At 41.4% G+C, this 13,319-nt stretch overlaps 1 protein-coding gene across 2 annotated transcripts in view; it reads right to left on the minus strand.

The window, feature by feature from the left end:
* Positions 1-9,567, minus strand: part of cmip (c-Maf inducing protein) — a 43,754-nt gene extending 34,187 nt beyond the window's left edge. For both annotated transcript variants that reach the window (XM_063004277.1, XM_063004278.1), the window contains exon 1: positions 8,788-9,567. In XM_063004277.1, the coding sequence (XP_062860347.1) occupies positions 8,788-9,141 (354 nt within the window). In that variant the 5' untranslated portion in view covers positions 9,142-9,567. The remainder of the gene's footprint in view (positions 1-8,787) is intronic.
* Positions 9,568-13,319: the final 3,752 nt, after the last annotated feature.

Raw genomic sequence — 13,319 nt, forward strand, 5'->3', positions numbered from 1 at the left:
TGGAGTTTTTAAACACCTCACTGTCACTGCTGGACTGAGAATAGTCCACCAACCAAAAACATCCAGCCAACAGCACCCTGTGACCACTGATGAAGGTCTAGAAGATGACCAACTCAAACAGCAGCAATAGATGAGCGATCGTCTCCGACTTTACGTCTACAAGGTGGACCGACTAGGTAGGAGTGTCTAATAGAGTGGACAGTGAGTGGACACGGTATTTAAAAACTCCAGCAGTGCAAGCTGTGTCTGATCCACTCATACCAGCACAACACACACTAACACACCACCACCATGTCAGTGTCACTGCAGTGCTGAGAATGATCCACCACCTAAATAATACCTGCTCTGTGGGGGTCCTGTGGCGGTCCTGACCATTGAAGAACAGGGTGAAAAAAAGGCTAAGAAGGCATGCAGAGAAACAGATGGACTACAGTCAGTTATTGTAGAACTACAAAGTGCTTCTATATGGTAAGTGGAGCTGATAACATGGACAGTGAGTGTAGAAACAAGGAGGTGGTTTTAATGTTATGGCTGATCCGTGTATATTCAGGTATGTTGTTTATTTATATGCACAGCTACAGTCTCCAAACATCCTCCGTCAACTAATAAAAACTACATTTAAATTACTTTAACAAACAGTACTGGTTGAACTACGAAACCTAACATCACTATTACATACACAGAATTGTGTTATTGCCTCTAGATAAAGGCAAATGGTTTTTAATAGCAGACAAAATCTGTTACTTTTGGTAGCTTTAGCAAATAAATAAAAGATTACCCATTTAAATATTCAATCTGATTGATTAAATAGTGACTTCACTATATTTAGGCAAAAATAAATAAATAAATGATAAAAAATAATCTGTAAATAGCTTTAAGGATGCATTTGTGCTTTGTTCAGTAATTATTAAGCTTATTTATTTATTTATTAAGTCTTATTTTTACATGCTACTTCTGTCCAGTCAAATACTCCTCAAGCAGAAGGAGAAAACATGAACCTGAGAAGAAACGTAAACGTAACACAACGTAACACAGTTCAGAGGTAAGTTAAACAGACGTGTTATGATAATCTCGAACACGTCTTCCTCATAGCCGTTTTCCTGGAAAACCTGTATAAAACGCAAACATTACACACACCAAGTAAAACATCCCAACCTTTGCCAAAAATAAACATTAGCCACAGTCAACTACCCTTCTATTAGCTATGGTCAAGTAAACACAGGTCAGCTGCTAAACATCTATTAGTCTAGAGCTCACAAACACGAGCAGATGAATTTTACTGCCCAGCCACCTCACTGCACCGCACCGCACCTCACTGAACTGTATACTTATTTATTTGGGATTTTTACGCCATGTTAAACACATGTGTGTCATTTAATGGCAGGAACTGGGTATTATATATCTGTCTTTATCATTTGGTCCATTTTATATTTTCATTTTTATGTTTGCGAGGTAGGTTAGTACTGTTCTTGTGTTGTCGTGTGTAAGGATTTCTTTTATGGTTTCAGGCATGTGCACTTGTTGTCTTTCCTTTGTGTATTTAGGGCATTCTATCAAAATGTGTTTTATAGTTGTAACTGTTTGGCAGGTTTCACATGTTGGTGGGTTTTCTCCTTTTACCAGGTATTGGTGGGTTACCCTGGTGTGGCCAGTTCTGCATCTTGTGTGTATTGTTTGGTCTATGCGTCGTCCCTGGTCACAGCACTGTATAAAAATTAAATCCTGTAACATTCAGACCAGCCAACAGGACAAACTTAAATCATTTTTATTCCTCAAAAATAAGAAACGTTAGAACCAAAAATATTCCCTCAATGAAAAGCTGGATGAACAGCTATCCATGGGAAACGCTCTGAAATCGCAGGCACACGGAAACCAAGATTAAAACGGCATTACATCTAATTCAAGAAGCATGACTAAGTCTGAAAGGACTTTAATTTGATAAAAGCAAATCAGTTTTCCACAACAGTCCACCCGCATTTCCAATCTTAACTTGTGCAACGTCTAAAACGTCTAACGTAATTCAACAAGACTGGATTGCATTTACAGTGAACTGTGAGTCACAGGCACAACGTGAAACAGGCAGCAAGATTAAAACGGTGATGTCAGTTCTACAGAAGAGGGCAGCCATGGAGGTTTTTATCCAGAATTTGATTTGTATCTGTTGAGCTACTAGTCATTTTTAATATTTGTCTGGCTTGAAATATCTTTAATACACATAGATTACAACTGTATGATGTGTTTTTATCAGTTGAGATAAGCAGCTAAAACTTGCTAATTACAACTAAACCCCTGAACATAATTCTTTTTGCTATTTTTGCAGTTACTGCAAATACACTTTCTTTATCTTTCGTTATCCACATTTACACATGAATTCTGCCTTTTTGTGGCATTACAAATATTGTAGACTGGCACAATAGCTAATACATTACACTGTTGTATTACCATTCAATCATTCATTTATCTATCTTGACAACTGATTAAGCAAGATAAAAGTCACAGTTGGTCTAGTGACACCTAAACAATGAATACACCTCAGACCTGCAGGATAATATTGCAATAAATGAATAAAATACCATATTATAAACTTTTTTTTGTCTCTCGGCTACCCCTGCATTAAGTGGGAGTGGCCGCATCCCTGCATAACTGACCAGCACAGTTTTTAGGCTGGACGCCCTTCCTGACGCAACCCTTCTCAGTTTATGTGAGTTTGGGACCGGCACCGAGTGTGCGGTGACAAGAGCACCTCCCAATGGCTAGGCTGTTTAACCATCGCCAATGGTTGCTCATCATGCCCGTGTAGCTGACCGACCGGCCGATAGTACCATTAAGATTCAAACCTCAGATCTCAGTGGTAGTGGGGTAAAGTGTTTTACCACTGTGCCACCCAAGGGCCTCTATAATAAACTATTTATATCACCAGTAATAATCCATTAATGCAACAAAAAGGTGATGGATCATGAACCCCTACAAACATGAGTCGATACAATCAACACTGAAAATGTTTTATACCCATTTTATTTTTGTACAACTGAAATAAAACAAATGATAACATTGAGATGAAAATCACCAGCTAGTCTGGATAAATCCCATGATGAATCGAGTTCTAGTTGATGGAGAATAAGGAGGCGTAAAAGGTTCCGTAAAACGCAAATAATGAAACAAAGCCACACTGTAGCTACCATATCAGCTGATAAATTTGAATCAGAAGATAAGGGAACAATGACACTGTGTCTGTGTCACTTACGTGGCAAAGCCCTAAACATGCTGTGGTTAAATTATATGGCACTACGTACAAAAGCCTGAGCTCTTCCACAGCTCGATGTTTTTGAAGCTGTAACAGCTTAGGTGCTGTAAAAGTGGTTCAACATGGCTGTTACTGCCAGGAAGAAGGGATCTCTTTCTCTTTTTCTATTTCATTCTCTTTCTTTACCTATCTATTTATTTTGAAGGATGAAATACTGGGCCTATAGAGATCAGAAATGCAAAAATGATGAATCTGTATGGCTGTTTAGGATTTCAGTGTTTTTACAGCCAAACTGGCCAGCATTTTAGCTAAATTATTTTCTGAATTTATTTTAATAGTAGTAAAATTATAGTAAATGTATTTTACTGATGTTTAATTGTTTGACCAATAATAACATTAGTATTATTGAAAAGACTTTTTATTTAATGTTATTCTTTTTACATAACAGGAAATTGAATAAAGTACAATTTATTTCCAAACAGCTAATATGTCACAACGAATTCAGAGGTGGTGTTTAAATGTAATGCAAGTGTTCATCTACTCATAATATTAAAATCACAACACAGATTGGCAGATTTCAAATATTTATGGCACAATAATATTACATGAATAATACGATGGGAAAACTGCTGGCTATGGTAAAATAATACAGCAATATTACCTAACCATATTTTAATGATACACAATTTATTTATTATGATGTAAAAATATATATATATAACTATTTAATGAATTATAAACAATTTACAAAAAAGAAGAAAACACGATGTGTTTTTTTCTTAAAATTTTCACTATTGTCTGTGTTTTAAAATGATAGTGACCACACACAACAAAAAATCTCATGTACAATTTTGCAACGACTCCAGTACGTACGTGCACAACCAATCAGAACCATCTTATATTTAAGATTTATTAAAAGAACCTCAAGCTGAGAGCAGTTTTCTCATGCATTACTTTTTAACAGTCTTACAGAAGTGGTCAGGTTTACTGAGAGCACTCGGCTGGTTTTCCTTTACTGATTTAATCAGATATATTCTGACAGATAGGTGTTTGTGGACATGACAAGTGTATATACATGTAGATGGCAAGCTGTATGTTTGGAAAAGATCTATACAGATAGGTGTATATAAGGATAAACTGGTGTTTAACCCTTTGATGCACAACCTGGGTCAAAAGTGACCCAACTGAGTTTTTATTTTCTACATCTTTGCAATAAATTAATTTCGTCATTCAAGCTTCCATGAATTTAACTTGTTTTGATCATCACAAATCCTTATTTCAGTTTTATATTTTTTGCTTTTTTAATAAAAATCATTTTTGTATCACTACCCTTCTAATGCACAATATGGGTCAAAAATGACCCTTATGTGTATTTACTATGGAATTTGACAGAAACTACTGACATTTGTAAGTGTTTGTAGTCAAAAACATATTTACTGATCTTTTGAAAGACAACCAAAGATTAGGCTCTTGAATCTTGAATATGTCCAATACTATTAGCTTGCTAGATGTTTACATATTCTAGTATAGATAGCTTTTATTAGCTAAGACAGCAAATACATGAATAACTGACAAACGTGCATATGAAAATATTCTTGAATGGATGAATATGGGTCATTTTCCACCCATGTTGTGCATTAGAAGGGGTTTGCTTAGCTTGTGCATCAAAGGGTTAAGTGAATATATTGAGTTGTATGTACAGGGCTGGATGAATTAAAATGCTAGCTAGCCCACCAGCCTACAGATGAATGGTTCGTTAGGCTGGAAACATCATTATTCTACAAACAACACCATAAGTAGCATAGTGTACTAGTTAATCGGTTCAGTGCAGTAATATAAACTGGGATTAACCAGAGGTCTAATTACCAGTGACTGAACTGATAACAACAAACTGCATGTCGGCCAACTTTGTTTGTTAGGCAAGCAAGAATAAAAAATATGGGTCCATGGACACAAAATCTGGTTGTCACAGAGTGCCGAATTAGTGATTTGACCCCTGACCCATCTTCGTCCAGACTGACTGGTGTACATATAGATCTAGAAAAACAGGTATAAACCTTTACAGGAATATGGGTTTGTGCAGATCCAGATATACAGTGTATCACAAAAGTGAGTACACCCCTCACATTTCTGCAGATATTTAAGTATATCTTTTCATGGGACAACACTGACGAAATGACACTTTGACACAATGAAAAGTAGTCTGTGTGCAGCTTATATAACAGTGTAAATTTATTCTTCCCTCAAAATAACTCAATATACAGCCATTAATGTCTAAACCACCGGTAACAAAAGTGAGTACACCCCTAAGAGACTACACCCCTAAATGTCCAAATTGAGCACTGCTTTTCATTTTCCCTCCAAAATGTCATGTGATTTGTTAGTGTTACTAGGTCTCAGGTGTGCATAGGGAGCAGGTGTGTTCAATTTAGTAGTACAGCTCTCACACTCTCTCATACTGGTCACTGAAAGTTCCAACATGGCACCTCATGGCAAAGAACTCTCTGAGGATCTTAAAAGACGAATTGTTGCGCTACATGAAGATGGCCAAGGCTACAAGAAGATTGCCAACACCCTGAAACTGAGCTGCAGCACAGTGGCCAAGATCATCCAGCGTTTTAAAAGAGCAGGGTCCACTCAGAACAGACCTCGCGTTGGTCGTCCAAAGAAGCTGAGTGCACGTGCTCAGCGTCACATCCAACTGCTGTCTTTGAAAAATAGGCGCAGGAGTGCTGTCAGCATTGCTGCAGAGATTGAAAAGGTGGGGGGTCAGCCTGTCAGTGCTCAGACCATACGCCGCATACTACATCAAATTGGTCTGCATGGCCGTCACCCCAGAATGAAGCCTCTTCTGAAGTCTCTACACAAGAAAGCCCACAAACAGTTTGCTGAAGACATGTCAACAAAGGACATGGATTACTGGAACCATGTTGTATGGTCTGATGAGACCAAGATTAATTTGTTTGGTTCAGATGGTCTCAAGCATGTGTGGCGGCAATCAGGTGAGGAGTACAAAGATAAGTGTGTCATGCCTACAGTCAAGCATGGTGGTGGGAATGCCATGGTCTGGGGCTGCATGAGTGCAGCAGGTGTTGGGGAGTTACATTTCATTGAGGGACACATGAACTCCAATATGTACTGTGAAATACTGAAGCAGAGCATGATCCCCTCCCTCCGGAAACTGGGTCGCAGGGCAGTGTTCCAGCATGATAATGACCCCAAACACACCTCTAAGACGACCACTGCTTTATTGAAGAGGCTGAGGGTAAAGGTGATGGACTGGCCAAGCATGTCTCCAGACCTAAACCCAATAGAACATCTTTGGGGCATCCTCAAGCGGAAGGTGGAGGAGCACAAAGTCTCGAATATCCACCAGCTCCGTGATGTCGTCATGGAGGAGTGGAAAAGCATTCCAGTGGCAACCTGTGAAGCTCTGGTAAACTCCATGCCCAGGAGAGTTAAGGCAGTTCTGGGAAATAATGGTGGCCACACAAAATATTGACACTTCAGGAACTTTCACTAAGGGGTGTACTCACTTTTGTTGCCGGTGGTTTACACATTAATGGCTGTATACTGAGTTATTTTGAGGGAAGAATAAATTTACACTGTTATATAAGCTGCACACAGACTACTTTTCATTGTGTCAAAGTGTAATTTTGTCAGTGTTGTCCCATGAAAAGATATACTTAAATATCTGCAGAAATGTGAGGGGTGTACTCACTTTTGTGATACACTGTATAGACTTTTTGTTCAAAAGTACATGGACACTAACCAGGCACTTGCTGGACATTCATTTACATTTACACCTTTATCCAAAGTGACTTACAGTACAGTTACAGTATACAGTCTGAGCAAATGAGGGTTAAGGGTCTTGCTCAAGGGCCCAACAGCAGCAACCTGGCAGTGGTGGGGCTTGAACCAGTGACTTTCTGATTACTGGTCCAGTACCTTAATCGCTTGGCTACGGCTTGCTTCAAAACCATGAGCAATATTACCCCTGGCCCCATTTTACAGTTATTACAACCTCCACTCTTCTGGAATGGCTTTCCACAAGATTTTAGAGGGTGTCTGTGAAAATCTGAGCTCATTTAGTCAAAAGAGCAACTGTTAGGTCAGGAACTGATATTGTACAAGAAGACCTGAGTCGCAACTGAGGTTTCAATTCAGCCCAAAAGTGTTCGATGCAGTTTACGATCGGGGTGCTGTTCAAGCCGCTGGGGTTCCTCCACACCAGACTCACCAAAACATGTCATTATGGACCTCGATTTGTACAAAGAGGCACAAGAAACGTACTGGAACGGGAAAGGGTTCGCCTTAAACTGGTGTCACAAACTTGGAAGCATGTGCGTTATTTTCTAGATTTATTTTCTAGATTTGTCAAACACAGTCGTGGACAATTGTCCAATCTCCAATTCACCTCACTTGGACGTCTTTGGTCTGTGGGAGGAAACCGGAGCACCCGGAGGAAACCCACGCAGACACGTGGAGAACATGCAAACTCCAAACAGAAAGGACCCGGACCGCTCCACCTGGGTATCGAACCCAGGACCTTCTTGCTGTGAGGCGACAGTGCTACCCATATAGACAGTGGTAGCTCAGCGGTTAAGGTACAGGGCTAGTGATTGGAAAGGTTGCTGGTTCAAGACTCACATCTGCCACTGTTGCCACAAAATGTGTGTGTGTGTGTTGATGAGAACCAGGGCAGTTGTGGCTTTGTGGTTAAGGTACTGGACTAGTAATCGAAAGGTCGCTGGTTCAAGCCCACCAAGTTGACACCTTTGTGTGTGTGTGTGTGTGTGTGTGTGTGTGTGTGTGTGTGTGTGTGTGTGTTGGTTGAGAACCAGGGCAGTTGCAACCTAGTGGTTAAGGTACTGGACTAGTAATCGAAAGGTCACTAGTTCAAGCCCCACCACTGCCAGGTTGCCACTGTTGGGCCCTTGTAATGTATACAGTCACAACGGTTGGACAAAATGTGTGTGTGTGTGTGTGTGTGTGTGTGTGTGTGTGTGTGTGTGTGTGTTAATGAGAACCTAGTGGTTAAGGCACTGGACTAGTAATCGAAAGGTCACTAGTTCAAGCCCCACCACTGCCAGGTTGCCACTGTTGGGCCCTTGTAATGTATACAGTCACAACGGTTGGACAAAATGTGTGTGTGTGTGTGTGTGTGTGTGTGTGTTAATGAGAACCTAGTGGTTAAGGTACTGGACTAGTAATCGAAAGGTCACTAGTTCAAGCCCCACCACTGCCAGGTTGCCACTGTTGGGCCCTTGTAATGTATACAGTCACAACGGTTGGACAAAATGTGTGTGTGTGTGTGTGTGTGTGTGTGTGTGTGTGTGTGTGTGTGTGTGTTAATGAGAACCTAGTGGTTAAGGCACTGGACTAGTAACCGAAAGGTCGCTGGTTCAAGCCCCACCACTGCCAGGTTGCTGCTGTTGGGCCCTTAAGAAAGGCCCTAAACTATCAATTGCTTAGACAAGATACTGTCTGCTAAATGCCCTAAATGTGAATGTCTGTTGCTGATGATGATGAGGGTCTCTTACCGTGGCGGACATGATGCTGCTGTCGGTCAGGGTGAGGTGGTGGGGTTCCCATCTCCGGAGGAATTTGGAGGTGAGGATTTTGCTGAGAAAGGTGCGCGGATGTTTGACCGCACATACCTGAATGTCGCCCTCCTGCAGGAGTTTATAGCGCATACCGCTACCAGCGTTCCCCGCGTTGCCACCACCGCCGCCGGTGCTGCAGTGCAGGGCGCTCCGGCGACACGGCCCCGCTCCGAGCTTACTGTTATTATTATTAATGGCGTCCTGCTCGGCTAGCAACGGTTTGCTCTCCTCGCATTGATACGACTGGTTGTTGTGCAGCTCGCTGCCTCCGCAGTTAGTGCTAAAATCCATAGCCGGACTAGATTGCGCTCGACGGTTGGAGAAAAGACTGAGTGGTGTTTCGAGCAGAAATACGGAGCTACCACGAGTCGAGCTCGGTCGTTTTAATAACAGATGTTTGGGAAGCCATTAACCGATCCGTGATGTGAGAAAAGTAGAGATAAATAGTCCGGCTAATCTCGCTATTCCGTTTCTGTCGAAGCTATTCAATATGTTCGGGCCATTTTATCCTCTCTGTTAGTCTCCACGACAGCATATTCATATTCCTATCCCGTATTCCGACATGACACCGCGTTTATAGTCGAACCAGAATCCGAAAGCTGGTTTTTGTTCTTTAAACCCTGGTAGACATGGTTCCCCTTTCTGCCTTTCTTCCCCCTCGCTCTATCTGTGCGGTGAAGGCAACCAAGTGGTCCGCTCTGGTCACATGACTCCGAACTGACGTCAATAGGCAGGCGAGCGGATGCGCCGTTGTGCGTCTTTTACCTCACACCCCCCCCCCCCCCCCCCTGCCTGATAGCAACACAGCGAGCCCTCAACCACACCGGCCTCCCTACATAGTGCACTACCTACCCTAGCGAACCTGACCAGTTTAACTATCTAACAACACGTCTCGATGCCTAAACAGAATATTCACCCCACCTCAGACCTACCACCAACAATTTAAGACGGTTAGAGTCCGAATAAAAGCACACTGACACCCTAAATACACCGTGGACTTGAAGGGAATAGGAAGTAGGGTGTCATATAAGACAGACCCACAAATCACACAAAATGGAGAATAAAGAGTGCTCACCAATATGCCTTTTTCAAACATTGTCAACGTCTTTTAAGCGACTGATTAAAACAATTGTCACTGTTTTAGCCCCTAAACATGGGCCGAGGACCAGCCTCACTTACATTGCACCCTGGTCTTTGATGGCCCACATGGAGTTGATGCAGTTGATGGACAATTTCCAGGTGGTCCAGACTTCATTCAATAGCAAGGCGACAAGTCCAGACCCACACTGCCTACCCTAGTAAACCTGACCAGTTTAACTATCTAACAACACGTCCCAACGTTTACACACAATCTGCAAACCAGCTCAGACCTACCACCAACAATTTAAGATGGTTAGAGTCCGAATAAAAGCACACTGACACCATAAATACAATTTGGACTTATAGGGACTATGAAGTAGGGTGTCATGTAAGACAGACCCACAAATCACACAAAATGGAGAATAAAGAGTGCTCACCAATATGCCTTTTTCATACATTGTCAACAAACAGTTGTCACTGTTTTAGCCCCTAAACATGGGCAGAGGACCCAGCCTCACTTACATTGCACCCTGGTCTTTGATGGCCCACATGCAGTTGATGGACAATTTCCAGGTGGTCCAGAACTCATTCAATAGCAAGGCGACAAGTCCAGACCCACACTGGCCTCCTTAGGGTTGCCAAATTTCAGAACTGGAAATAAGGAACACCCTGGGCTGGCGGGTTGGTGGAAGGCATAGGGTAGGGGGGTTATATGGCGGGTGTTTACCTGAGTGGGAGCGGGGGTAGGCGATTAGGGTTGCACCTATAAAAACATAACGGGTCTTACACCGTCATAGGAACATTATCAAAATGTTTTATTTAGGTTGTTTAACATTTATTATTTTCATTCTTTATAATAATAAATCAGAACCATATTTTAGGCAAAACAACATGCATAAAGAACATCATGTAAAATGTTTTCTCAATAGTGCAAACAACATTTTTACATAATCCATCTTCACACTGACATGCAGCCCCGGTTCTGGAGTGCGTTGCTTAGGAGGGCAGTGATCAAATCTGGGGCGGCAAATTCCGTATTTTACGGGATGGTTGGCAACCCTAGGCCTCACTACATTGTACCTGACCAGTTTAACTATCTAACAACACGTCCCAACATTTACACACAATCTTCAAACCAGCTCAGACCTACCACCAAGTAGGAGTCAGAATAAAAGCACACTGACACCCTGAATACACTGTGGACTTGTAGGGAATAGGAAGTAGGGTGTCATATAAGACAGACCCCCAAATCATTCAATAGCAAGGCGACAAGTCCAGACCCACACTGGACTCACTACATAGTGCACTACCTACCCTAGCGAACCTGACCAGTTTAACTATCTAACGACACGTCCCAATGTTTACACACAATCTTCAAACCAGCTCAGACCTACCACCAAATGTTAAAGAGGTTAGAGTCCGAATAAAAGCACACTGACACCCTAAATACACTGTGGACTTGTAGGGAATAGGAAGTAGGGTGTCATATAAGACAGACCCACAAATCACACAAAATGGAGAATAAAGAGTGCTCACCAGTATGCCTTTTGGTACATTGTCAACGTCTTTCAAGAGACAACAATTGTCACTGTTTTAGCCCCTAAACATGGGCCGAGGACCAGCCTCAATTACAGTTCACCCTGGTCTTTGATGGCCCACATGGGCTAGCAACACATGGGGCCCTTATGCAGTTGATGAACAGTTTCCAGCTGGCCCACAACTCATTCGATAGCAAAACAACAAGTCCAAACCCACACCATACTCACCACAGACAAACCCACGTCATACACGACATACACTAATCCTAGATGCCTTTGCCATTTCACATCAGAGGCTTACGGGCCTCACTAATAGTTCACCCTGGTGTTTAGAGACCCAGAACGGCTAACAAATGTAGTTGATGGACAATTTCAAACACAGAGAAACCTTAGTAATGCCCTTTACAGAAATGCTGGACTTGCACCATATTCAGGTGGTATTTCCATCTTGTGTAAGACCCAGTGACTCTGACCAGAATGAAGCAGTTAGTGAAAATTGAACACAATAATATCATGCAAGCTGTCGTGGCAAATGAATGATTGTAAACAATTTCACATCCTGTTGACTTTTCTTTTGGTTTTGGTTTTGAATTCATGCATTAATCATATCTTAAAACACTGCTGCGTTACTGATTTCACCACTTCCCAAATACTCCTAAAACTGTACAGCAGCACTCCGGAAATGAACAAGAGCATGCAATGCAATATTCAACCAAACTGTTACTTCCCATGAGTGTGTCAACATCATAACGGCCTTCAGTTTTCTCACTGAGTTATATATGACAACATATGACAGGTTTTTTATAACAGTATTGTTTTAAATTATACATAATATATCCACCAGACACTTTATTACCCAAATGTATTATTTCATGTCATTATTAATGTATCATAACTTATTGTTGATAAAATCAAAGAAGCATTGTGATTGGTTTGAGCTAAAAGAAAAGGCCATGACAACTCAATGACTCTTCACAATCTTAGGAAGCACAACATGTAAAACCTCAAAGAGGATGGGTTACAATATTTGATGGTTTGACGTGTACTAATTTTTGCTGCAATATTTACATGGATGGGTCAGAAATGACTGTAAACATGAAGCCAACCTGCCTTCTGTCAACAGGTCAGGCTGCTGGTGGTGTAATGGTGTGGGAAATGTTTTCTTGGCACACATTGGGCCCTCTAATACCAATCGAGCATCGTTTGAATGCCACAGCCACACATTCCTACAAATACACAAGAGATGTGTGTGTATATGTGTGTGTGTATGTGTGGGGGAGATGCTCATGAATTTGAAGTGGGATGTCCAATAATCTCATGGTGAAGTTTCTAAGATAAATAGAAATAGCAGAAATAGCAAACCCATAGCAAGAGCCATAGCAAACACAACAAACATCCCTGTCCTGGTTAATTTATTTAACATTAATAAAACCTGTATTAACTTCTTTATTAACATGTATTACGTTTTTACTGACCAACTTATAATTCTAATAATTGTAATAATAAAAAGATAAAGTTGGGACAGACACATGTTTACCACTGTTACACCTTTCCTATTAATTAAAATTTTTAATCATTTAAAAACTCAGAATACAAATTATTACAGATTGCAAGAGAAATTCTTGCTTGATACGAGACTTCAGCTGCTCAACTGGCCGTGGTTGCCACTGTCTGATTATCCTCTTCAGGCCAGTCAAGCACGGACACTCTGTGTCTGTAAAGGTGTTGTAGATCGTGACCTGGCATTGTCGTGCTGAAATAATCATGGACTTCCCAGAAAAAGATGTCACCTTGATGGCAGCACGTGTCTCTCTAAAATCCCAGTATACACCCCCACATCAGTGGTACCTT

The sequence above is a fragment of the Trichomycterus rosablanca genome, chromosome 11, assembly GCF_030014385.1.
Source record: "Trichomycterus rosablanca isolate fTriRos1 chromosome 11, fTriRos1.hap1, whole genome shotgun sequence".
NCBI lineage: Eukaryota > Metazoa > Chordata > Actinopteri > Siluriformes > Trichomycteridae > Trichomycterus > Trichomycterus rosablanca.